This window comes from Elephas maximus, chromosome 3 (assembly GCF_024166365.1).
Source record: "Elephas maximus indicus isolate mEleMax1 chromosome 3, mEleMax1 primary haplotype, whole genome shotgun sequence".
In the NCBI taxonomy this organism is placed as follows: Eukaryota; Metazoa; Chordata; class Mammalia; order Proboscidea; family Elephantidae; genus Elephas; species Elephas maximus.
Window position 1 is genome coordinate 68267980 of NC_064821.1, and position 27570 is coordinate 68295549.

At 45.7% G+C, this 27570-nt stretch overlaps 1 protein-coding gene across 2 annotated transcripts; it reads left to right on the forward strand.

The window, feature by feature from the left end:
* The first annotated feature begins 7654 nt into the window (after nt 1-7654).
* THEMIS2 (thymocyte selection associated family member 2) lies at nt 7655-27453 on the forward strand. 2 transcript variants are annotated; one of them, XM_049878435.1, is made up of 6 exons: nt 7655-8453; nt 11594-11734; nt 13985-14395; nt 19773-20830; nt 25459-25600; nt 26203-27453. In XM_049878435.1, the coding sequence occupies exons 1-6, from the start codon at nt 8360-8362 to the stop codon at nt 26256-26258; spliced, it is 1902 nt and encodes a 633-aa protein (XP_049734392.1). In that variant the 5' UTR covers nt 7655-8359; the 3' UTR covers nt 26259-27453. The 2 variants fall into 2 exon arrangements, with proteins under 2 accessions (XP_049734392.1, XP_049734394.1); XM_049878437.1 differs by lacking the exon at nt 7655-8453 and having other exon boundaries at nt 11651-11739.
* The last annotated feature ends 117 nt before the right edge of the window (nt 27454-27570 follow it).

Consider the following 27570-nt stretch of genomic DNA (forward strand, 5'->3'; position numbering starts at 1 on the left):
GTCCATCTACAAAAAAATGAAACAGGAAACATACCTCATACCGTACACAAAAACGAATTCAAAATGGATCAAAGACTTAAATATAAAACCAAAAACTATAAAGATCATAGAAGAAAAAATAGGATCAACTCTAGAGGCCCTAACACATGGCATTAACAGGATACAAACCATAACTAACAACATGCAAACTCTAGAAGATAAGCTAGACAACTAGGATTGTCTAAAAATTAAACACTTATGCTCATCAAAAGAATAAAAACAGAACCTACAGACTGGGAAAAATTTTTTGGCTATTACAAATCCAACAAAGTTCTAATCTCTAAAATCTATAGGAAAATCCAACACCTCTACAACAAAAAGACAAATCATCGCATTAAAAAATGGGCAAAGGATATGAACAGACACTTCACCAAAGAAAACATTCAAGTGGCTAACAGACACATGAGGAAATGCTCGCGATCACTAGCCATTAGAGAAATGCAAATCAAAACCACAGTGAGATACCATCTCATCCCAGCATTACTGGCACGAATCAAAAAAACAGAAAATAACAAATGTTGGAGAGGCTGCAGGGAGATTGGAACTCTTACGCACTGCTGGTGAGAATGCAAAATGGTACAACTGTTTTGGAAAATGATATGGCGGTTCCTTAGAAAGCTGGAAATAAACATACCATATGATCCAGCAAACCCACTCCTAGGACTATATCCTAGAGAAATAAGAGCCATCACACAAATAGACATATTCATACCCATGTTCACTGCAGCATTGTTCACAATAGCAAAAAATGGAAACAGCCTATATGTCCATCAGCAGAAAAATGGATAAACTGTGGTACATACACACAATGGAGTACTATGTAATGATAAAGAACATTGATGAATCTGTGAAGCATCTCACGACATGGATGAAACTGGAGGGGATTATACTGAGTGAAATAAGTAAATCACAAAAGGACAAATACTGTATGAGGCCACTACTATAAAAACTCATGAAAAGATCTAACACAAAGAAACAATCTTTGATGGTTACAAGAGAGAGGAGGGGTGGGGATAGAAAAACACTAAATAGACAAAAGATAGGTGGTAACTTTGGTGAAGAGTAAGACAGTACACAATACTGTGGAAGCCAACACAACTTTTACAAGGCAAGGTCATAGAAGCCCCATGTTGTTGTTGTTAGGTGCCGTCAAGTCGGTTCCGACTCATAGCAACCCTATGCACAACAGAACAAAACACTGCCCGGTCCTATGCCATCCTTAACAATTGTTGTTATGCTTGAGCTCATTGTTGCAGCCATGGTGTCAATCCACCTCGTTGAGGGTCTTCCTCTTTTCCGCTGACCCTGTACTCTGCCAAGCATGATGTCCTTTTCCAGGGACTCATCCCTCCTGACAACATGTCCAAAGTATGTAAGACGCAGTCTCGCCATCCTTGCCTCTAAGGAGCATTCTGGCCGCACTTCTTCCAAGACAGATTTGTTCATTCTTTTGGCAGTCCACGGTATATTCAATATTCTTCGCCAACACCACAATTCAAAGGCATCAACTCTTCGGTCTTCTTATTTATTGTCCAGCTTTCACATGCATATGATGTGATTGAAAATACCATGGCTTGGGTTAGGCGCACCTTAGTCTTCAGGGTGACATCTTTGCTCTTCAACACTTTGAAGAGGTCCTTTGCACAGATTTGCCCAATGCAATGCGTCTATTGATTTCTTGACTGCTGCTTCCATGGCTGTTGATTGTGGAGCCAAGTAAAATGAAATCCTTGACAGCTTCAATAGACACATCCAAACTCCCTGAGGGACCGAATTACTGGGCTGAAGACTGTGGGGACCATTGTCTTGTTGGTGTAACATAGTTTATATATATAAAAAAAGTTCTGCATTCTACTTTGGTAAGTAATGTCTGAGGTCTTAAAAGCCTATGAGCAGCCGTCTAAGATACTCCACTGGTCTCACCCCTTCACGAGCAACAGAGAATGAAGAAAACTAAAGACACAAGGGAAAGATTATTCCAAAGGTCTAATAGACCAAACTATCACACCTCCACTAGACTGAGTCCAGTACAACTAGATGGTGCCCAGCTACCACCACTGACTACTCTGACAGGGATCACAATAGAGGGTCCCGGATGGGGCTGGAGAAAAATGTAGAACAAAATTCTAACTCACAAAAAAAAAAAAAGACCAGACTTACTGGCCTGACAGAGACTGGAGAAATCCTGAGAGTATGGCCCCTGGACACCCTTTTAGCTCAGTAATGAAGTTATTCCTGAGGTTCACCTTTCAGACAAAGATTAGACAGGCTCATAAAACAAAATAAGACTAAAGGGGCACACCAGCTCAGGGGCAAGGACTAGAAGGCAGGAGGGGACAGGAAAGCTGGCAATAGGGAACCCAAGGTGGAGAAGTGAGAGTGTTGACATGTCGTGGGGTTGTTAACTAATATCATAAAACAATATGTGTACTAACTGTTTAATGAGAAGCTAGTTTGTTCTGTAAACCTTCATCTAAAGTACAATAAAATAATAATAATAATAAAACGAAATAACAAATGTTGGCAAGGTTGTGGGGAGATTGGAACTTTTATATACTGATGATGGGAACGTAAAATGGTACAACCACTATGGAAAACGGTATGGCGCTTCCTCAAAAAGCTAGAGATAGAAATACCATATGATCTAGCAATCCCACTCCTAGGTATATATGCTAAAGAAATAAGAGCTGTGACATGAATAGACATATGCACATTCATGTTCCTTATAGCATTATTTACAATAGCAAAAAGATGGAAACAACCTAAATGCCCACCAGCAGCTGAATGGATTAACAAACTGTGGTACATACACACAATGGAATCCTATGCAAAAATAAAGAATAATGACAAATATGGGAAACATCTCATAACACGGATGAATTTGGAAGACATGCTGAGTGAAATAAGTCAATCACAGAAGACAAATATTTTATGAGACTACTGTTATGAAGTAAAAACTAAAGGTTTACCAGAATCAAACCAAACCTGTTGCTGTTGAGTTGATTCCAACTCATAGCAACCCAATAGGACAGAGTAGAACTGCCCCACAGAGTTTCCAAGGAGCACCTGGTGGATTCGAACTGCCCACCTTTTAGTTAGCAGCCGTAGCACTTAGCCACTAAGCCATCAGGGTTTCCAAAAGGTTTACACACAGGAAAAAAAAAAAAAAAGATAGAAAAAAACATTCTTTGATGGTTACCAGGGATGGGAGGGGGAGGGAGGGGGAGTTACCAATTAGATAGAAGATACCTGTTAATACTGATGAAGGGAAAGACAATATATAATATGGGCGAAGTCAGCACAAAATGACCAAGGCAAGAGAGGACACTGAAAGGAATGCAAGAATAAAGGGCAAACACAGTAACTATCATAACTCAGATAATCCTGCAACAATAGTGTTAACAAACAATAATTCACAAATGGATAAACAGGTAGGTAAATATGCCAAGAGGTGTGGGAGGGTGTAAAGGAACACACCTACTGGCAGATGCAGTGTTGGTGGTGGATATTTCTACATACCTGACTGTAGGTGCAGTTCATATAGACCACACAAGGTGTACAGTGAGAGAAGCCTCTTAGACGTAACCAAACACTTTGAGGGATGACGTTCCTAGACTAAAAGACAAAGAAGCATAGACTACATCAATTGGCACAACATAGTTCATAAAGACAATGTTCTGCATCCTACTTTGGTGAGTAGCATCTGGGGTCTTAAAAGCTTGTGAGAGGCCGTCTAAGATACAACTATTGGTCTCTTCCAGTCTGGAGCAAAGGAGAGTGAAGAAAACCAAAGACTTAAGGAAGCAATTAGTCCAAAGGACTAATGGACTACATGAACCACAGCCTACACAACCCTGAGACCAGAAGAACTAGAGGGTGCCCAGCTATAGCTACCAACTGCTCTGACTGAGATCACAACAGAGGGTCCCAGATAGAGCAGGAAAAAAATGTAGAACAAAAATCAAATTCACAAAAAAGACCAGGTTATTGATCTGACAGAGACTGGAGGAACCCCTGAGACTATGGCCCTAAGACATACTTCTGACTTGGAACTGAAGCCAGTCCCAGAGACCACCTCCCAGTCAAATGATAGACAAGCCCGTAAGATAAACAACACCCAAGGAGAACCTATTCCTTAGAACAATCAATTATATGAGACCAAAAGGGCATTATCTACCCAAAAGCAAAGATGAGAAGGCAGGAAGGGGTAGAAAATCTGGATGAAATGAAACGGAATCCAGGGAGGAAATGGGGAGAGTGCTGACACACTGTGGGAAATGAAACCAAAGTCATGAAACACTTTATGTGCAAACTATTGAATTGGAAATTAATTTGTCTTGTAAGCTTTCACCTAATGCACGATAAAAATCAATCAATAAGTGAGCTGGCAAAAGGCATTGATTTTGATGAAGTGATTCAGAAGTTCAAAGCTTTTAAGGCCAAGAGAGGCAAGTTCTGATTTAGTCGAGATGCTCATTAAGTGCTGAAATGCTTGTGTATTTGTTCCTGTTTTTTTTATGGAATTAATTCATTTATAAATATATTTCCATATGCATTTGTCTACAACTTCTACATTATTTGGGTCTTTATTGATTATGCAAACCTAATCCATTAACGTATCTCATGTTACAGTCAAATTTAATGTTAAAATGAACATAATTTTGATGTAGTTCTTAAATGTTTTTTTCTTTGAATTCTATCATTTTCTTACCCAATTTTTATTTTAACCACATGAAACTATGTAAATGTAAATAGCTCAAGGCTGTGCATACATTGTAATTGAAAAGTGTAATTTTAATTTCGCTAGTTGTTTATGTCACTACTATTGCTATTACATTCAGCGATATAAGCGAATTACAATCTATGAGTAACCTTAGTACAAAAAACATTACTAAGGATTCTGTATGATCTAGTATGGGAGGAGGTCCATGGGGGGGGCGGTGACACCATGAGTTACCGCACTAGGTGACACCACCCCTAGTGACTCCACTGATAAGCCTTCCTTCAGTCCTGATGCTGTGTTCTTATTCATATAGTCTAGCTTCTCAGACTACTTGCGCAGCATACAGATTGAATAAGTAACTGGTGAAAGGATGTAACCCTGACACACACCTTTTCTGATTTTAAACCATGCAGGATCCCCTTATTCTGTTTGAAGCACTGCCTCTTGGTCTATGTACAGGTTTCACATGAGCACAATTAAGCATTCTGGAATTCCCATTCTTTGCAATGTTATTCATAATTTGTTATGATTCACACAGTTGAATACCTTTGTATAGTCACTGAAACACAGGTAAACATCTTTCTGGTATTCTCTGCTTTCAGCCAGGATCCATCTGACATCAGCAATGATATTCTTTGTTCCAAGTTCTCTTCTGAATCTAGTTTGAATTTCTGGCAGTTCCCTGTCGATGTATAATTGGAGCCATTTTTTTAATTACCTTCAGCAAAATGTTGCTTGCATGCGATATTAATGGTATTGTTTGATAATGTCTGCATTCCATTGGATCACCTTCCTTTGAAATGGGCACAAATATGGATCTCTTTCCATTGGTTGGCCAAGTAGCTGTCTTCCAAATTTCTGGACATAGGTGTTGCATCCATTTGTTGAAACATCTCATTTGGTATTCCATCAATTCCCAGAGTCTTGTTTTTTGCCAATGCCTCAGTCAGGTCTTTGAACTGGTTTGTTCTGGTTTGAACCCCTGCTGAGAATTCACCTTTTTGCCCCAGATATACTGAATCAGAATCACCTGGGCTGGACACCCTTTTAACTCAGTACTGAAGTCACTCCTGAGGTTAACCAAAGATTTGACAGGTCTATAGGGCAAACAATAACACATGCGAAGAATGAGCTTCATAGTTCAATCATGTATACGAGGCTAAATGAGCACACCAGCCCAAAAGCAAAGACAAGAAGGCAGGAAGGGACAGGAAAACTGGACAAATGGAAACAGGGAACCCAGGGTGCAGAAGGGGAGAGCACTGACACATTGCAGAGTTGGCCACCAATGTCACAAAACAATTTGTGTATCAATTGTTTAATGAGAAACTAATTTGCTGTGTAAACTTTCACCTAAAGCACAAATAAAAGAAAAAATCATCTGGGGATCTTGCTAAAATGTAGATTCTGATTCAGCATAATCTGGGGTGGAAATGCAAATTCTGCCTGGTTAGAAGCCCTGCCTTCACTACAGCTGGGACTTCTTCCTTCAGTATTTTTGGTGCCTCTGGGTGGGTTCAAACCATCAGCTTTTTGGCTAGTAGTCAAGCCTGTAACCATTTGTGCCACCCAGGGACTTTAACTCTGGTCTAGTCATGAAGAAAACATCAAACAAATCCCAATTGAGGGACATTCTTGAAAAATACCTCAAGACAGTGAAGGTCGTGAAAAGCAATGAAAGGCTGAGAAACTGTCACAGACCAGAGTTGACTAAGGAGACATGCTTGACTAAATGCAATGTGGCATCCTGGATTGTGTCCTGGAACAGAAAAAGGACACTAGTGGAAAAACAGATGTGACACAAATAAATTCTAGAGTTTAGATAGTAGTAACGTACCAGTGTTTTCTTCGTTTTGACAGATGTGCCAAAGTAATATTTGGGGCATAAGAAACTAGATGAGGGGTAGACAGGAAATCTCTGCTATATTTGTAACTTCTATGTAAATAAAAAAATTACTTAAAAAAAAAACCTCAAGCAAAAATAAAGACTAGAAGAAACAGCAAAATGTTAGTAGTAACAATATTGGATGGTGGGGAAAAGAATCTGTGTCCTCTTTTTATTTGTCAAATGTTCATTAATTAGGATGTATTCCTTTTATTTTTAAACTTTTGTTATCTCTGATTAGAAAAGTCTTGTTGTATAACGACAAAAAAAAAAAAAACCTAAATAAAGCATTTTGCACAATGCTTGCATCACCTTATTTGATTCTCACAACTAGCAAAAGAAAGATTCTTTCCCCTATTTTACAGGCTCAGAAAATAAAAGTGACTTACCTCAAGTCATATAGCAAGCAAGAGGAGGAGCTGGGATTTGAACCTAGGTTGGTCTGGTTGGGAGTGGGGGCAGGGAAATAGGAAAGCCTATCCCATTCCTTTGTGGTCAGAACTGATTTGTCTGTCCCCCAAGCAGATTTCTGTTTAGCCCAAGGAAGAATTTTTAGCTAGATTTGTCCAAAGAGAGTATGAGTTTCCTGGAAAAGTAATGAGCTTCCCATCACTGGAGGTCTCCAAGTAGAAGACCTTGAAGTGTCCTGTAGGGCGATCTAGGAGAGGTGACGCTGTAGCTCCCTCCTCTGAAGAGAAGGGCAGAGCCGTGTCTCGCGTGCACCCTGTAAACCCCTGGAAGCTGGGTTGCGTCTCTCCTATCAGACCCAGAAACCCGCAAGGCCAGGGCAGGCATGTTTCCTCCATTTGACTGGGGGTAGGGGGGTGGGGGCCTTGGCGGCTGGAGCTCCTCCTTTACTTTTATCCTCCTCCTTCCCCACTGGGGTGGGGGCAGTGGTGGTTCAGTGACAGAATTGTGGCTTTCCGTGCTGGGGACTAGGGTTCCATTTCCCGCCAGTGCACTTCTTGCTCAACCGCCACTCATCTGTCGGTGGAGGCTTGCGTGTTGTTGTGATGCTGAACAGTCATCAGAGGAGCTTCCAGCCTAAGACGAATCCTGGTGGCGCAGGGGTTCAGTGCTCGGTTGCTAACCAAAAGATCCGCGGTCTGAACCCACTAGCCCCTCGGTGGGAGAAAGATGTGGCAGCCTGCTTCCGTAAAGATTACAGCCTTGAAAGCCCTATGGGACAATTCTACTCTGTCCTAGAGGGTCACTAGGAGTCGGAATCGACTGGACGGTTGTGGGTTGTTTTGGCTTCCAGACTCAGACAGACTAGGAAAAAATGCCTGGTAATCTACTTCAGAAAACCAGCCAAAATCAACTCTGTGGACGACAACGATCCAATTCCCACTGAGCATGGGGTCGCCAGCAGTCCGGCAGACTCCACAGAGGCTAACGACAGCAACACCCACGGGGTACACCACTGACCACTGGGGAGGTGGAGGTCAGCTTTCATTTACTCAGCACCTCCGGCCATCAGGACCTGATCTGACGCTCTCAACCGTACAACCAAAGTCAGAGGCAGGTATTGCAATCCCCATTTTAGGGATGAAGAAACTGAGACTGGGAAGTGGCTTGCCCAACTGCGCGGGCTGGCTCCCTGGCCCCTCGGCGGCTGCTCCTCCCACCCCGCCCCGGCTGGGCGGGGCTGCGGCGGGGCTGCTCTCGGGTGCTGGCTGGCGCCTCACTCCCCCGCCCGCTGGCCGCGCAACATGGAGCCGTTGCCGCTGAAGGACTTCGTGCGCGCCCTGGACCCCGCCTCCCTGCCGCGTGTGCTGCGCGTCTGCTCAGGGGTCTACTTCCAGGGTGAGTGGGTCCGGAGCCCCTTACCCGGCCCCGCCGCGGCCAGGCTTAACCCGGGAGTGCGGGGCAGAGGACTGCGAGGGCGTTAGAACCCGGGAAGCTGCGCCCCAGCTTCGCATCTCCGCCACCGCCCGAGCCGTGTGACCTGCAGCCACACGCAGCCTCTCCGGCCTCAGCTTCTGCTCTGTGAATTAGGGGGCGCTGACCTACCCGAAGGGAGGTGATAAGTCACTGCGCTCAGGCACCGAGGGGAGGTGGACCGGAGCGAAGCCGGGCTGGAACCGCAGCATTTAGGGCAACTTCGATTTAGCGCGCCCATGACGCCCAACACTTGTCTCAAGTGCTGGGTCAGACAGCTTGTCTTTTGCCCTCCACTCCGTGTGCCCCCTGACGCCCTTCTCTCCCTCCCTCCATCCGATCTCTGGTCCTTTAGCCTCTGCTTGGCAGTGGGCAGCCTACCACTTGACCAGCTCTTCTTAGCTTAAAGTTCTCAGCTTAAACAGCTTTTCCTTCGGACGACTTCCCTAAGCCGACTCTCTGCTTCTTCGAGGCTCTGCACATCTGCTCCCTGGCCACAGCCCGCCTAGCAGGGGTTCAGTCACTAGCAATTGCCCGAAAGAGCAGGAGGGAGGGAGTGACAGGCGGTGGAAGGTAAAGGACGGCTGCTCAGCGGTGGCGGGGAGGGGGGCGCTCTTTGCGGGGGAGTAGGAGGAACGAGCTGTGGGAGGTCGAGTGGGACCGTGGAAGGAGAGAGGGAACCGAAACGTGCTTTGCTGGGGTGCAGTCCCGTTTCTTAGAGAGCAAAGGAATGCTTGGATGCCCTGGCCCATCCTGTCCCCACCAGAGGAAAACTTCCTTGCCCACCGCACCCTCCTTTAAAGCGTTCTGAGGCGTCAAGTGCGGTCCTAGACCGAGGGGGCAGGTCGGGCCATCGCCACACAGTGGGTCGCGCCAGGTCCACTTGGGACTCTGGCAGATATGGGTTCAAATCTTGGTTGTACCTCTGGAGGTTCCGCGCAGACGCCTATGGTCTGTTCGCTCAGCCCCCCGCGCGAGGATCTAGTTCCCCACCCTCCCGATGCGATTGCCGCTGCACACGGGGGTGTCGCAATCACTGAGCTTCCCCATTCTGCCTGACCTGGGTTCATGGGGTGGTGGGAAGCGTCTGAAGTTAGGGCAATAAGAGAGAAAGAACCTGAAGGGGCGCGGGTTCGTCGATGGCCTGACAATGTTAGCCTGCAGATAGCGATACGGATGCGGGCAGGCCACTAGGCAGGACACCCAAAGACGGTACAGCTGCGTGGTTAAGAGCATTGGTTTTGGAAGCAAACAAACCTGGGTTTGCAGCCCATTTCTGCCTTCTATTAGCTGACAATATTGGTCAACTCAACCCCTCTGAAGCTGTTTGTTTAGGAAATAAAAACTGCCCCTCCAAGGGAAGCCGTGGGGCTTAAATGCGATGCTGCGTCTTCAACACTTCGCACAGGGCCCCCTGTATTGTAAGCGCTTAGCACCGAAGCTGCTGTTCTCACCAGCCTGGAGAATCCAGCCCTCTGCAACTGGGTGTTTTATGAATCTGTACTGGAGCCCCGGTGGCGCAGACGTTACCAGCTCGGCTGCTAACCAAAAGGTCGTCAGTTGGAATACACCAGCCGCTCCTTGGAAACTTTTGGGGCAGTTGTACCCTTTCCTATAGGGTTGCTATGAGTCGAAATCGACTTGATGGCAACAGGTTTGAGTTTTTTTTCTTGGGGAGAAGGGTGGAGTTTTCATCGGTTTCTCAGGGCTGACAATAAAGGCTCTGCTGGGGTTGCACTGAAGGTGCGCTAGGGTCGTGTGGCCTCCAAGGCCCCGCCCACGTGTAGTTTTCTGTCCCCGCCATTAGCTGGAGAGCTGGATACCAACCCTCGCTCTGTGATCTTGAGCCTGATTTCATAGCTGTACAATCAGGGAATTGCGATGCAGTGGATTATTTGCTCATTTTTTAGTTAACACCTATTTAGAGGCCAGGCCTTATCCTGGCAGCAGTGATGCTGAGATGGACCAGTCCTAGTGTGACCAACTGCCAATCTGACACAGAGGATCCTTGTCTTTTCCCAAGTAAGAATACAGTGAAAGACAAACTTTATCTTCAGCAAGCTTTATTTTGCTTGAGTCAAGCAAAAGGAGTCAGCAAGGATCTAAGCCTCTCCAAAAGACTGACTCGAAAAGGGAAGCAAGGCTAGGGTTTATGTGGGATCGTTGGAGACAATAAACAAACAAACAAAAAAACCAACTGCTGTCCATTCCGACTCATAGCGACCCTATAGGACAGAGTAGAACTGCCCCATAGAGTTTCCAAGGAGTGCCTGGCAGATTTGAACTGCTGACCCTTTGTTTAGCAGCTGTAGCACTTAACCACTAGGCCACCAGGGTTTCCTTGGAGGCAATAGAGTAATGAGTATTTAATGGGGTTCTTTCAAGGGGCGGGTACTTCTCAGAATGGTGGTACATGTTAATTAGGTTGGGCGCTGCACCTGGAATCCAAGATGGAACCCGCTGATATTCAAGATGGACTCCTCTGGGCAGCCCTTGGCATCACTTATTATGGTATATAGCTCAAGCACACTGATCTTTGGCACTACATTACCATCTTTGGAGGGCTAAGGGAGGTTAAACAGGGGTCACACTTTGTTCTTCTGTGCATGCGGTAGCCTGTAAAGGGGGAAAAAAAACAGTGCCTAGAGTCGATTCCGACTCATAAAGAGACTAGAAAAAAATACTAAGAAGGAGATAGTAATTCATAGGTTGTTTCAACCTTATGTCATGTCCACAGAGTGTGGTTCTTGTTTACTTCTAGATGGTAATCCTTTTAACAGCTGTTTTGTTCTGCCAGCAGAGTTAACCCTAGCTGTCTCACTAGTAGCCCTATAGAAGATATGAAAAAAGCCAGAGAAGTGCACCACCGAAGGGGTTGGCCAACCTGAGAGCCTGAGGACAGCTGAGCCAGTGAGCATTAGACCGGGAAGGGCAGGGAAAGACATTCCAGGCATAGGAACAATGTGTGCCAAGGTGGAGCAGAGCAGAGCTTTTTAAGGAATAGGGCACAGGCCACCCGCGCTTGGGCCTTGTTCAACAGGGAAGCTGAGTCTGTGTCTTTGCAGGCTCCATCTACGAGATTTCTGGGAATGAGTGCTGCCTCTCCACAGGGGACCTGATTAAGGTCACCCAGGTTTGCCTCCAGAAGGTTATCTGTGAGAACCTGAAGATGAATGAGATCATGGAACTCTCTCCCAACTTCCAGGGTAAGGTGGGCACCTCAGTCTCCCCAAGTGCCTGGCACCCTCCAGGTATGCCTGTGGACACACACTTGTGGGCTTGCCAACCCTGGCATGAACTCCCACCCCTCTGGGTTTGCACACAAGGCTCTCACACCCACCATTGCTCAGCCTCAAGGCCAGGAATGCCCTCCATGTGGGCTAACAATGCCAAGCCTGGTGTGGCTGCCCCTGTCTCCGTTTGGGCCTCTGACCACGTCTGCCTCTCGCTGGGGCTTTCTTTGTGTTTTTTTGTGTTCGTCTTTGTCCAGGTGTCTGTCTCTGTGCTCACTCACACATTCACTCACCAAACGTTTCCCAACACCCATGGCGTGCCAGGCCTTGAGTGGGGTGGGGGCACAAGATGGCCTGGGTGCAGCCCTCTCTGGCAGGGAGTTTCTAGGATGGCAGGGGACTGGACACAGGAACAGACAATGAGAGGACAGCAGTGAAGTAGGCACAGGCGTTAGTGAAAACTCTGTGTGGGAGTCACCCCGCCTCAGGCGCCTGTGAAGGCTTCCTGGGGGAGGTGACACCTGAGCTGGGTTTGAAGGGCAGAACAGGTAGAGGAAGGATCCCAGGTAGAGAGAGTGGCATGTGCACACCATGTTTGGTGCTCAGGAAACCCTAAGCAGGCATCCCCAGTAGATCGTGGGCCCAGACCCTGGAGCCAGCAGCCTGCTGCAAGTCCCAGCTTTGCCAGCTATTAGCTGTGGCCTTGGCAAGTTCATGTGATCTCTCTGTGCCTCAGCTTATTCTTCTGTGAAATGGGAATAATTATGCTTGACGTAAGGATTAAATGATATGCATGAAGTGCTTAGAACAGGGCCTGACACAGAGTAAGCTACTCTAAGGGCTTGTTCTTATCTTTATTGTGACTACTGGGCAGGGCATGTGAGGGCACGGATGTAAGGAGAGGGATGAGTGGCAGGGAGGTAAGCGGGGACCCAGATCACCAGGGGGTTGTGTGATGTGCTAACCTTTTTTGGTCTTTATTTCGAAGAGTCATTGAGGGTTTTAAACATGGAAATGACATGTTTTAGTTTGCATTTTGAGGGTTTTGATTTTATCTTGAAATAATTTCAAATTTACAGAAGGCTTGCTAGAACTCCTATATACCCTTCATCCAGATTCATGAAATGTTAAACATTTTACTACATTTGCTTTCAGTCCCTCCCTCTACACACACACACACAGTATATATTACTATATGTGTATAATATACATATTTTTCCTGAACCATTTGAGAATAAATTGTAGACATGACGCCCCTTCCCCCTGAATCCGCAGTCTATATTCAAATTCCACCAACTATCCTAATCATGTCCTTTATAGCAGCTTTTCCCCTCGGTTCAGAATCCAGTCCCAGAGCATACATCGCCTTTAATGGTCCTGTCTCTCTCATCTCCCTCAGGCTGGAACAGTTCCTCAACCTTTCCTTGTCTTGACACGGACATGTTTGAAGAGTTCAGACCAGTACTTTTGTAGAATGTTCCTCAGTCCGAGTTTGTTTGATGTTTCCTTGATTAGGTTCAGGTTGTGCGTTTTGGGCAGTGAAATCCCAGACATGATGAATGTCTGGAAGTGGGATATTTTAGGACAGTCTGGTGGCACGTGAAGAACGGATGTGGTGGGGGGAGAGCCGAGTCGGGGAGAGCAGTCAGGCAGCCAAAAGTGAGATAGGACTTAAGGGTAGAGGGTCAGAGCTCACTGTGGCCAATAGCTTCTGGATTTCAAGTTTAGGACAGACGGACAATGGCGCTGCCCAGGATGGAGATAATCACATCATGTGGGGAGAGTGGGATTAGTTTTGGATGTGTGGGATTGGAGTAGTGGTGAGGCATCTGGGGAAATGACAAGTTGGCAAAGTTAGAGACACATAGAGGCTCAGGAGGTAGGAAAATGCAGAGCCGCTGGTATGTCTACTGGGGACATGTCCCTGTTCTGTTCTCTGTATCTCTGGAGAGAGTCCCTGTGTCCGTGCCTGTCTGTCTCAGGAAAAGCTGCCCCATCCCTGTCTCTCACTGTCCATTCACACGCTGTCACTCACTGCCTCCTACCCCTCAGCCCTGCAGCCCGGATGTACAGATGCAGGCCTACCATTGGCATCTATCCTTGAGGGATTCTGGCTGAGTTACTGCAGGGCCAGACTTGGGCGTGGTACATGCGGCACTGGCCCCAGCAAAGGTCTGCCCACTGACACCCAGTTACTCTCCCGCCCTCTGCTGTGCCCCACAGGCCACTTCAGCCCCCTCACCTCCTCTCAGAGCTATGGAACCATAGAGGAACTGATCACTGCTGTAACTCAGAGCTCCAAGCCACTGCCCATTTTCTTCATGTCGACTTACAGCATCACCATAAAGAGCAGGGTGGTGCCCGAGGACCAGCCCCTCTTACTCGAGGCTGTGGAAATGCACCTAGGGACCTGCTGTGCCCGCTGTGTCCTGAGCACGGATACACAGCAGGTCGCTCTGCGCCTGCCTCTGTCCCAGAAGGGGCTCTTCTGGATATGGGAGCCTGGTATCCCCCGGACGCTGCTGCAGGCTGTGCAGGACCCAGCCCTGAGGGACCGCCCCGTCACCTGCCCCACCCTGCCCTGGAGCTCGCTATTCCTGAAGCCCCAGTATGAGATCCACGCCATCATGCAAAGTGAGTTGCCCAGGCAGTTGGGGGGTGGGCTGGGGGAACTGGGTGGGATGATGGGGGATGAGGAGGGACCTGGGGAGCTGCTGTGATGGAAGACCCTCCTCTCAAGTGGATAGTCTAGGGATTCCAGGCAGTTTACCCAACATACACAATATAACAGAATAAAGGTTCCCAAATAAATGGGAAATTAATTAGGTGTAAAAGGAGATAAGAAAATAAGGTAAGGTAAGGGTGAGGTCCGGTGTACTTTACAGAATGGGGCAAAAGTTGGGTTTCGAGCTTGCCAGCAGCTGGCCCAAAGATACAGAGTGTCATAAAGTGAAAACGTGACTAGTTGCTTGGGAGCAGCATAGTTTCATGACTGTGGGGGAGAGCAGGATCATTCCTGAAGGTCCTTGAAGATAGGACACTGTGTCCAAGGGAACCCCCCAGCTGGCTTCATAGGTTATTTCTCAGGACATTCCCCAGCACAGGCTGGAGGCAGCATGGCAGAGCAGGGTGGTGAAACAGAGGCAGGAGCTATCCAAATGTGGCCAGTCACAGGCCATGCCTGAGCAGAAAGAAGAATGGGTGCCCTGGGGACTGTTTCCCAAGAGTACAGAGTTGGAGATTCCACTCCCTGGCACTTACCTAGAGAGAGTCAGGATTGCTGGCCAACTACAGAGCAAGTGAGGATTCTTTGCCCTATTAAAAACATATATATTTTAAATCTTTTTTATTAAAAAAAAAAGTTAAAACATACGCAAAAGTTGGGAGGGAGTAGTATAATGACCCCATCATCTAACATCACAGTTACCAACTCATGGCCTGTCTCATCTCTGCCCATCCTCACTCTCCTTATCCTACCCCACCTGATTATTTCAAATCAAATCCAGACATCATATCATTTCTTTTGTAAATACTCCAATGTCTCTCTAAAAAAAAAACATTAAAAAACAGACCCATAATACAATTACCACACCAAAAAATTAACAATAACTCAATATCACCAAATATCCATTTGATGTTTGAATTTCCTCTGTAATTTTTTTTATTCAAATTGGGATTCACGTAACTCCACATGTTGCCATTAGCAGTTATGTCTCTTAAGTGTCTTTTAATCTATAGGTTTCCTTTCCTTTTCTATTTTTCTTGTAATTTTTGTTGAAGAAACTAGGCCTTTTGTTCTGTAGGGTTTTTTATATTTTTGATTTTGTTGACCGCATCCTTGTAGTAGGGTTTAACATGTTCCTCTGTCCCCTGTATTTTCTGTTGCATCGGGGGCCCCAGAACCCTCCCAGGCTTGATGATTTGCTAAGAGGACTCGAAGGACTTAGTATATAGTCATACTGACAGCTATGATTTCTTACAGTGAAAGGATACAAAGCAAAATCAGCAAAGGCAAAAGGTGCATGGGATGAAATCTGGAGAAACCAGGTACAAGCTTCCAAGAGTCCTCTCTCTCCCAATGGAGTCACACTGGACACACCTAATTCCTCCAGCATGAGCTGTAACAACACTTGTGGACTGTTGTTTACCAGTGAGACTTATTAGGGACTCAGTGCCTATGGTTTTTATGGGGGGTGGTGATCATGTAGGCACTCTCTGCCTAGCATGTACCAGAATTCCAGATTCCCAGAAAGAAAAGCAGGTGTTCAGAATAAACCATGTCTTTTGTATGAATAATTTAGATACACCAAGCCATTTTATTAGAGAATGGTGGGAACCCTCCTGAATCTAGGTTCCCATATGCCAGCCAAGAGCCAATGTTGCAAGCAGACTTTTCTAAGGAGAGCAGCCTCAGACTTGCTATGTTAACTCTTTTCTGCAGACCTGTACATGAGTCCTTAGATCTAGAGACTGGATCAAGTGCAAGAGGCACACATTTCTCATTGCTGCTCTTTTTGTGGTGTGACTGGCTAATGATGACCATTGCCTAGATCCAGTATTTTATTAGGAATTGCAAAATAGTGATATTTTAATCCTATCATTTCCTTCTTCACTTAATAGCTGGGAAATTTCTATAAAATGAAATTTCCACTCATCTAGTGTTTGGTTATTCTTAGATGGTGTTTGTCCAGGAAATGCAGGACAGATTCTTCTTTCCCTTTGTTACCAGCTTTTAAAATAATGAGTTAGCTCCCTGGCATCCTTCAAGGTGATTATATAGTTTATTTATTTTTTTAAAGTCACTATCAACTCATAGATTTAATGTTTTCAATGTGTTTCAATCCATGAAGTTATTATCGATGCTCAAATTATCTGATCTTTGGCTGGTGGGAGCCTTTTCAAGTTGGCTTCTTAATCCTTTTGACACACCTGCATGGTCTTGGATAGATTTTCTTGATTTCTGGCATAAGATTTTCCAGGCTCGTTTTGACCATTTCTTCCCCAGGAACTGAAGTTAGCTCTTTGCCAGGGAGCCGTAGACCCTTAGTGGGAAATGGTCATAAGAGACCACAGTCTGGGAGCCAGGTGTTTTAATGGTGGGTTTAGGAGGCTTCCCTGGATAGTGAGACAGATCAGATAATCTGTAACTATAGCCTTAAAAAACCAAAACCAAAACAAAACAAAAAACACAGAACAGTATAATGGCCCCTCATGTGCCATCTCCCAGTTTCAATCATTACCAGCTCATATGGCACAGAGCGAAGCAAAAATCCCAACATGTGACCTGAGGGAAGTCACTACTTTTCTAAGACTCGGTGTCCCTATCTGTAAAATGGGGAGAGTATTCTCTATCCTGCTTTCCATGTGGTGTGGATCAAGTAACACAGTGATGGGGCAGTTTTCATTATAGTTTTCAAAGTTACCTCTTGGCTTTATACACCAGGATATTAATCAATGCCCGAGGGGGAAACAAGTTGCTCATGTCATTTGTTGTCAGGTGCCATCATGTCAATTCCAACTCATAGCGACTCTATGTACAACAGAACAAAACAGTGCCTAGTCCTGTACCATTCTTAAAACTGTTGCTATGTTTGGGCCCATTGTTGCAGCCACTGTGTCAATCCATCTCCCTGAGGTTCTTCCTCTTTTTCACTGACCCTCTACTTTACCAAGGATGATGTCCTTCTTCAGGGACTGGTCCCTCCTGATCACATGTTCAAAGTGCATAAGATGAAGTTTCACCATCCTTATGTCTAAGGAGCATTTTAGCTGTACTTCCTTCAAGACAGATTTGTTTGTTCTTCTAGCAGTCCATGGTATAGTCACTATCCTTCACCAATACCATAATTCAAAGGCATCAATTCTTCTTTGGTCTTTCTTTTTCATTGTCCACCTTTCGCATCCATGTGAGGCAATTGAAAATATCATGGCTTGTATCAGGTGTACCTTAGTCCTAAAAGTGATCTTTGCTTTTCAACACTTTAAAGAGGTCTTGAATAGTTATTTAAAAAAAAAAAAAAAAGAACCAAACCCATTGCCGTCGAGTAGATTCAACTCACAGCGACCCTATAGGACAGAGTAGAACTGCCCCATAGGGTTTCCAAGGAGCTGCTGGTGGATTCAAACTGCCGACCTTTTGGTTTGCAGCTGTAGCTCTTAACCACTGCACCACCAGGGCTCCAAAAAAGTCATTTAGTCATGTTTTTCTTGTTTTGGTTTTTATCTCTCTTTAAATCTAGAAAGGATTAGAAAAGGCACCTTATAAAATCATATTCAAGGAACCCTCGTGGCGCAATGGTTTGGCACTCAGCTGCTAACTGAAAGGTTGGCAGTTTGAACCCATCAGCTACTCCATGGGAGAAAAGACCTGGCAATCTGCTCTAATAATGATTATAGCGTAGGTACCATTACTGAACATTTTGATAAAATATTCCATAGAAGAATCCTGATGAAAAGAGGGAAAATGTAGAACAGAATTTCAAATTCTCGTAGACTCCAGACTTCCTGGTGCCATGTAAGTTGCATGAGCCCCTGGAACTATTCCCCTGAGATAATCTTTAAACCTTAAACTAAAAATATCCCCTGAAGTCTTCTTAAAACCAAGTGTTTGTTTAGCTTAATTAGTAAAAAATGTCTGCCTTGAGCATTATGCTGTTTCAAGAGCTATCAATATGGGATCAAGTTGACAACAACAATTTGAAAGATTGGATAGGAACTGTTTTAGTCATGTAGTGCTGCTATAACAGAAATACCATAGGCGGATGGCTTTAACAAAGAGAAATTTATTCTCTCATAGTTTAGGAAGCTAGAAGTGGAAATTCAGGGCATCAGTTCCAGGGGAAGGCTTTCTCTCTGAGTCCGCTCTGGCGGAAGGTCCTTGTCATCAATCTTCCCCTGGTCTAGGAGCTTCTCAGCACAGGGACACCAGGTCCAGAGGATGCGCTCTGTTCCCGGCGCTTCTTTCTTGGTGGTATGAGGTCCCTCTCCTGTGTGCTTGCTTCTCTCTATCTCAAAAGAGATTGACTCAAAATACAACCTAATTCTGTAAATTGAGTCCTGCCTCATTGACATAAGCGCCCTAATCCTGTTTCATTAACATCATAGGGGTGAGGTTTTACAAAGGATAATCACATCAGATCACAAAATGGTAGATAACCACTTAATACTGGGAATCGTGGCCTAGCCAAGTTGATACACATTTTGGGGGGACACAGTTCAATCCTTAACAGGAAACTTAGGGGGCAGTGCATTTATGTTAATGGGGGAGGAACAACTCAGAAAAAGAGGATGAGAATGGTTGCACAACCTGAAGGATGTAATCAATGTCACTAAATGGCACATGTAGAAACTGTTGAAATAGTGTATGTTTTGCTGTGTTTAGATGCTGTGTATTCTCAACAACAACAAAAATAAAAAAATTACAGCGTAAGAAATCATATGGGCATTTCTACTCTGTCACATTGAGTCTCTATGAGTCAGAATTGACTCGTTGGCACACAACAAAAATTATACTCAAAATTAAATTAAATTTAAAGGAAGATAAACTGATTGGATATTTGATAATATTAAGGAATTATCAAATTACTATGATTTAGATGTGATAACAACATTGTGGTTTTTCTTGTTTTTTAATCATCCCTTTTTTTTAGAGATATATACTGAAATGGTCACAGATGGTCTGAGATTATTTTGATTCACAATAATCCATTGGAGGGGGGAGTAGATGGGTGGGCATAGATGAAAGAAGATGGGGCATGAGTTAAATGCTGAAGCTGGGTGATTGGTACATGAGGGTTCACTATGCCATTCTCTCTGCTTTTATAAATATTTAGTTTTCAGACTGAGGAGTGGGTAAGGAACCTGGTACAGTAGGAAAATGCTGGTAGGAAAGAAAAGATGAAAACAGGAAAGAGGTCAGCAAAGCCCAGACCAGTGTCCTTTGCTGAAGTAAGAGGGAACCTCCTTTGGGCAGCATGTGGCGCACTCCTAAGCTGACCTCCTCTCTCCGCAGTGCGCAGAACCATCGTCAAGATCCCCTCCACGCTGGAGGTCGACGTGGAGGATGTCACTGCCTCCTCCCAACATATCCACTTCATCCAGCCGCTGCTGCTGAGCGAGGTCCTGGCCCGGCGAGGCCCCTTCCCCCTGCCCATGGAGATCCTGGAAGTTCCAGAGGGGCCCCGCATCTTCCTCAGCCCATGGGCGGGCTGCTTGCGGCAAGGCCAGAGACTCTGGATCTACGGCCAGGCCTCACCACCCTGGAGGGTCCTGGCCTCAAGCAAGGGCCGGAAGATGCCCAGACACTTCATAATCTCCGGGGCCTACCAGGGCAAGCTGCGACGGCGGCCAAGGGAGTTCTCCACGGCCTATGACCTCCTGAGTGCTCTCAAGCCAGGCCAGCCACTTCGGGTGGTGGCCACGAAGGACTATGAGGGCGATGAGGAGGAGAACCCTGAGCTCACCTCCCTGGCTGTGGGTGACCGGCTGGAGGTGTTTGGGTCTGGCCAGGCCTGTGGAGCCCAGGGCAAGGACATAGATGTCCTGGTGTGTCAACGGCTGAGTGACCGGGCTGAGGAAGAAGAGTCTGAAGAGGACCAAGAAAGGATTCTGCTGCCTGTCAACTTCCCTGGTAGCTTTGTGGAGGAAATGAACGATGGCCGGCGCTACAGCCTGGCAGATCTGACTGACCAGTTCTCATTGCCCTGTGAGGTCAAGGTGGTGGCTAAGGACACCAGCTACCCGGCTGACCCTCTGGCTTCCTTCCTGGGCCTGCGGCTGGAGGAGAAAATCACAGAACCTTTCTTGGTGGTCAGCCTGGACTCTGAGCCCAGGATGTGCTTTGAGATCCCTCCTCGATGGCTGGATCTGACTGTCGTGGAAGCTGAGGAGCAGCCAGGCCAGCCAGCTGAGCCTCCTCCCTTAGCCGCAGTGGAGGAGCTGACAGAAGCCTTCTACTATCAACTTCGGAAGTTATCAGCCTGTGAGAGCCAACCTCCCCCACCCAGGCCCCCCAAAAGGCAGAGCCCCAGTGGGCAGAAGAGACAGAACATCAAGAAGGGGGGCATCAAGGTACCAAAATAACTGAGGTGGGCAGGGAGGAGGCTCACCTGTCAGGGAGAGCTGGGATCATTGCGAGTCCTGCCATTTCTTGTTTGGCATCACATCTCTCTTAGAATTGTATAGGACTTGGGCTTGGCAGCTTTTAAAGCACACTTTGCACCTATTATTTGATCCTGAAGTTGGTATGATTATCCATATTCTTACATTTCAGAAAATGAGGGCTCAAAGACGCTCTGACTAGCACAAGGTCACACAGCTAGTAAGTGGCAGAGCTTGAACTTGACATAAGCATTCCGACTTCGAGTTTATTGTGCCTTTCCTGTCTTTGCTACCCTTGCTGTCACTCATTAGCTCAAGTTGCGTCACTTTTACTTGAAGCTGTTTCAGCAGCTTCCATTTCTCCCCCACAGCGGTCAGTGTGGCACTCCCAAATCCTTCCCCTGGTCATGGATGGACCTCGATCCTATCTTCTGAAACCTTCAGAAGTGACTCACCACTGCCAGGGGGGTGGGGCAACCCCCTTAACATGGCAGCCAGAGTTCTTTTTAGTCTGACCACACTTCTGCCTTCCTGGGATCTTCTTCCACCACCCACTTTCCACTCCAGGCTCCAGCCAAATGACTCAGGCATCCTCAGTATGCCAGGATTCCTGCCTCAGCATTTTGCACACACCATTCCTTTTGCCTGGAATGTTCTTCCTCCTTTTAGGCTCATGGGCAAGGCTCTGCTCAGATTTTCTCCTAGGCACAGTGATAACTGCCACTTTTCTGTTTTCACACTGCATATTATACAAAGCTTGGGAAGCACACAGATGACAGGAAAAAGAAAAACTCAGACTAATTTAAGCTCCAGTTTACTCACTCTGTAGCCTATATGAGTCCTTCCTTCTCTGAGCATCCCTTTCGTACCAATAAACCTGGGATAAAACCACGTAGCTCTCACAGTGCTGTTTTATTAGCTGCTATCTATCAAAAAAAAAAAAATTTTTTTTTTTTTTTTTTTATCTATCGAGTGCTTACTCTGGGCCAGTGTCTTTGTTATTTAGTGCTGCTATAACAGAAATACCACAAGTGGATGGCTTTAACAAATTTATTCTCTCACAGTCTAGGAAGCTAGAAGTCCAAATTCAGGGTGCCAGATCCAGGGGAAGGCTTTCTCTCTGTGTCCACTCTTGGGGAGGGTCCTTGTCATCAATCTTCCCTGGTCAGGGAGCCTTTCTGCACAGGAATCCCAGGTCCAAATGACATGCTCTGCTCCCGGTGCTGCTTTTCTTGGTGGTATGAGGTCCCCATGTCTCTCTTCTTGCTTCTCTCTTTCATATCTCAAAAGAGATTGAATTTAAGATGCAATCTAATCTTACAGATTGAGTCTTGCCTGATTAACATAACTGCCGCTAATCCCACTTCATTAACATCGTAGAGGTAGGATTTACAACACATAGGAAAATCACATCAGATGATGAAATGGTGGACAATCGCACAATACTGGGAATCATGGCCTAGCCAAGTTGACACACATTTTTTGGGGGGGGCGGACACAGTTCAGCTCGTAATAGCCAGGCACCTCACAGAATTGTCCCACCTAGCTCTCACAACATCCCTGATAGTCACTGATACTATCTGTATTTATAGTCGAGAAAACATGGCACAGAGAGGTTTGCCTGAGGTCACACAGCTAGCAAGTGGCAGGGCCAGGCTTTGACGTCAGGCCTGACTGCACAGCCCGAGCTCTTAGCTATTCTGCTCTGCTGAGAAGGGGAGATGATCTATAGGAAAAGCGCTTTGCAAACTGTAACAAGCATATGGTCTGGGGATCTTAGGAAACTTATATTTAGTACTGTGTGGATGTGGCACAGAGGTTAAGTGCTCAGCTGCTAACCAAAAAAGCCAGTGCTTCGAATCCACTGGCTGCTGTGCAGGAGAAAGATGTGGTAGTCTGTTTCCATAAAGATTAAAAAGCCTTGGAAATCCTATGGGGCAGTTCTATTCTGTCCTATAGTGTTGCTATGAGTTAGAATTGACTCCTAGCAGGGTTTTTTGTTTTTGCTTTTTTGATATGTAGAGGGATAGAAGTAGAAGTTAAAAAGATGAATACCCAGAGCAGCCTCAGCCTCAGAGGGGCTCCTATCTACAAGAGAGTGGCAGTCATTTTCTGACAGGACAAAGAACAGACTGGGACCTTTAAAACACAGGCCTTGTCATAGTGCTGGAAGGAATACAGTACAAAGAACTGAAAGACCCCAGTCCCAGTTTTGGCTTCTGATGGAAGTGACTTTGGGCCCAGTTCCTGCTTTTTGCCCTTCAGCCAGTAACTTTTCCCCTCTGGGAATCAGTACTCCCTGCTGTTCATTGAGAGAGTGGGTTATGGATTGAATTGTGTCCCCCAAAAATATGTGTTGTAAATCCTAACTCTACGCCTGTGGTTATAATCCTGTTTGGGCAAGGGTTGTCTTTGTTACGTTAATGAGGCAGGATTTGTGTAGGGTGTATCTTGAATCAATCTTTCTTTTTAATTGTGCATTAAGTGGAAGTTTACAGAGCAAATTAGATTCCCATTCAATACTTCGTATGTGAAGTGTTTCATGGCCTTGGTTTCATTCCCCACAATGTGTGAGCACTCTCTCCGTTTCCGTCCTGAGTTCCCTGTTTCCTTTCAACTTGATTTTCTACCCTTCCTACCTTTCTCATCCCTGCTTTTGGGCAAATATTGCCCCTTTTGATCTCATATAATTGATTTTCTAAGGAGCGTGGTCCTCTCCAGTGTCGTTTATTTTATGGGCTTGTCTATTGTTTGGCTGGAAGGTGGTTTCCAGTTATGGCTTCAGTTCCATGTCAGAAGGGTGTCTTAGGGCCATAGTCTCAGGGGTTCCTCCAATCTCTGTCAGACCAGTAAGCCTGGTTTCTTTTGTAAACTTGACTTTTTGTTCTGCATTTTTCTCGTGTTCTGTCTGGGACTGTCTGTTGTGATCCCAGTCAGAGTGGTCAGTAGTGGTAGCTGGGTACCATCTAGTTCTTCTGGTCTCGGGGTCATGTAGACTGTGGTTCATGTGGTCCATTAGTCCTTTGGACTAATTGCTCCCTTAAGTCGTTGGTTTTTTTTGTTCTCCTTTGTTATGGACTGGAAGAGACCAAGAGTTGGATCTTAGATGGCTGCTTGCAAGCTTTTAAGACTCCAGACACTACTCACCAAAGTAAGATGCAGAACATTGTCTTTATGAACTACGTTGTGCTAACTGACGTAGATGTCCCCTGAGTCTATGCTCCTTTGCCTTCAAGCCTAGGAGGCTTCTTCAGCTGTGCCCCTTGTGTGCTCTATTGTCTATGTTAATACATGAGGAACACCTACAGTCATGTATGTAGAAATATCCACGGCCAAGCTTCTATCTGCAGGTAGGTGTGCTCCCTTACACTCTCCCATACCTCTTAGCATATGTATCTAACTATGTATCCATTTGTAAGTTATTGTTAATACTATTGTTGCAGAATTGCCAATGCTTACTGTACTTACCCTAGTTGCCCTTTGTTCTTGTGTTCCTCTCAGTGTCCTCTCTTGCCTTGGTCGTGTTGTACTGGCTTCTTCTATATTGTGTATTGCCTTTCCCTTCACCAATATTAATGCGTGTCTTTTACCTATTTGGTAATTTTTCCTCCCTGCCTCTCCCATCCCTGGTAACCATCAAAGAATGTTTTTTTTCTTTTTTTCTGTGTGTAGTAAACCTTTTATTGTCGATTGAGTCAATCTCTTTTGAGATATAAAAGATATACAAAAGCAGGCAGAATAGAGATGGGGGAAGAGAGATGCCAAGTCACCTGAAGACTGCCCAGGCACAAAGGCTCAGAAGAGACAAGGACCTTCCTCCAGAGTCAACAGAGAAAGGAAAGCTTCCCCTAGAGCCAGCACCCTGAATTTGGACTTTTAGCCTCCTGAACCGTGAGAAAATAAATTTCTATTTGTGAGAGCCACCCACTTGTGGTATTTCTGTCACAGCAGCACTAGATGACTAAGACAGAGTGGTATGATTTGCCCTCTAAAGTCTGGTGGAAAGAATACCGCTTTAGAGGTTACTGACACGGTGCTGGGCCCAAACTATGGCCCAGCTATGGATCCCCTGTGTGAAGTCTGAAAAAGCACTCCCTGAGCCTGTTTCCTTACATGTAAACTGGGAATTGAAACAGCTACTCAGAGGATCACTTGAGGATTAACTGAGAGATATGCATATAGATCTGGCACGTGGTAATTCAATAAAAGCTCTCTTCCTGCTGGGACCCCTTTCCGCTCTGGCGCTCTGTCCTGAGACTCTGTAACTGGTTTCCTGGAGTGTCTCTATTTTGCTTTTTTCCCCTTCAGAATAGAGTTGAAGGACATTGACCAAACCCCACATGGAGAATTCCAGGACACACTGTCTCCAGCCCCTAGACCTATCCTCATCTCTCGCCCTCATCCTTTTCTTCCCTGCCAAAGAACATTTCATGTACTTGTAGCAAAAACACCCACAGTCCTCAGAAACCCTATCCTGAAAAGGTAGTAATAGAGAGGGGAGGCAGAGGAAGTGACAGTTTAAGTAAATTTTACATTCATGGACTCTGCTCCCCTGTTGCTTGGGCCCCCGCTAATTCCTGTTCTTTTCTCCCACTTAGTCTACTCCAGTCTTAGGACTGGAGCAACACCCTCTCCTGCCCAAACCCAAGATGAAGACCTCCAAGGACAGCTCAAATGTGTACAGCATGTTTCTGGCCCACAAGAACCTCACCCCCACTAAGCCGGTCACACGGGATTCAGGTGAGTCCCCAACAGCCCTGCTCACCCTTGTCCTTGCTCCTCCCCTCCAGCTCCTCTGCTGCTTCCTTACCTCTGGCAGTGCTGCCCATACTCACAGGTACACCCTCCTGTGGTCCCAGTTTGATGGATAGGCCTATATGGGGTGGGCTAAGGCTGAAGGGTCCGGACTGTTCCTCCCCCAGGGGCTGCAGAGCCCTGGCGAGGAAGGCGAGTTCAGCTCTCAACATACTACTCTCCCGCAGCATACAGGACTACCCGGGGATGAAGTGTTCAGTATGGAACAGTGGTTTTTAAAGCAGGGATCTGGAACACCTGCAAAACAATTACCTGTTGTGCTCATCAAATCATATAGATTCCTGGACCTTACCCTAGACCTACTGAATCAGAAATCTCTGTGCGTGGAGTCATGAACTATCAATGTTTCGTTCACAATGAAAAGGTTGCTGTGTTCAGAGAGAACAAATTGTGATTCCTGGGCTAGCAAAGACCTTAAATAGCATCTAGACCAACCCATTCTCTATACAGATAAGGAAACTGTGCCCTAAAGAGGTAGGGAGCTTACCCAAGGCCAGAGATCCTCCTTGACTTGAACTGTTTTGCAGATAAGGAAGACCATGAATATGAAGAAATACGTGAACGCTTGCAGAAAACCATCTAGGTGCTAAAGGAACCATGCTTCCTATCAGGTGCTTCTCAGGAAGTCACAGAGACACCAGCCAGCTCTTACAAGACCTTGGAAATCAGACTGCAGACAGAGAATGGCTTTCCAGGGGATGATTTGAACCAGGATGGGCACTGCACCAGCTTTCCTTGGGTCCTAGGCTCCTAGCACTGAGGGCTGGCTCATCTGGGCCCAGCACCTAACATGACCCCCTCAGCCTTGGAGCTTTCATATCCAACTGGGTTCTACTCAGTCTCGAAACTACCGGTTAGTGCAGAGGAATTAAAGTGGCAGTCCACCTTGTGCTGACTGCCACCCAGTAAAGTGGGCTTGGTCCTGATCACACTGTATCATGAGTGCCTTTTTCTGTGTCTGCTACCTTCCTCCCCCACCAAGGCTCTGAGCCCCTGAGAGGACAGGACTATGTCTTCTTCATTTCTCTATTCCTAGCACCTAGCACATGAGTTGTTAGGTGCCGTCAAGTTGGTTCTGACTCATAGTGACCCCATGTACAACAGAACAAAATACTGCCTGGTCCTGCGCCATCTTCACAACCGCTGATGTTTGAGCCCACTGTTGCAGCCACTGTGTCAATTCATCTTGTTGAAGGTCTTCCTCTTTTTCACTGACCCTCTACTTTACCAAGCATGGTGTAATTCTCCAGGGACTTGTCCCTCCTGATCACATGTCCAAAGTACGTGAGACAAAGTTTCACCATTTTGGCTTCTAAGGAGCATTCTGGCTGTACTTTTTTAAAATTGTAATTTAGGTGAAAGTTTACAGAGCAAATTAGTTTCTCATTAAACAATTAATACACAAATTGTTTTGTGACATTGATTGCCAACCCCATGATGTGTCAAGTCTCCCCTTCTCCACCCCGGGTTCCCTGTTTCTGTTTGTCCTGTTTTCCTGTCTCTTCCTGCCTTCTCATCTTTGCTTTCGGGCTGGTGTGCCCATTTAGTTTGGTTGTACTTTTTTGTACAGGTTTGTTTGTTCTTCTGGCAGTCCATGGTATATTCAATTATTGCTCACAACACGATAATTCAAATGAATCAATTCTTCGTCAGTCTTCCTTATTCATTGACCAGCTTTCGCATACACCAAGTGATTGAAAATACCGTGGCTTATGTCAGGCGCACCTTAGTCCTCAAAGTGACATCTTTGCTTTTTAACACTTGAAAGAGGTCTTTTACAGCAGATTTGCCCAATGCAATACGTCCTTTGATTTTTTGACTGCTGCTTCCATAGTCATTGACTGTGGATCTAAGAAAAATGAAATCCTTGACTTCAATATGTTCTCCATTTATCA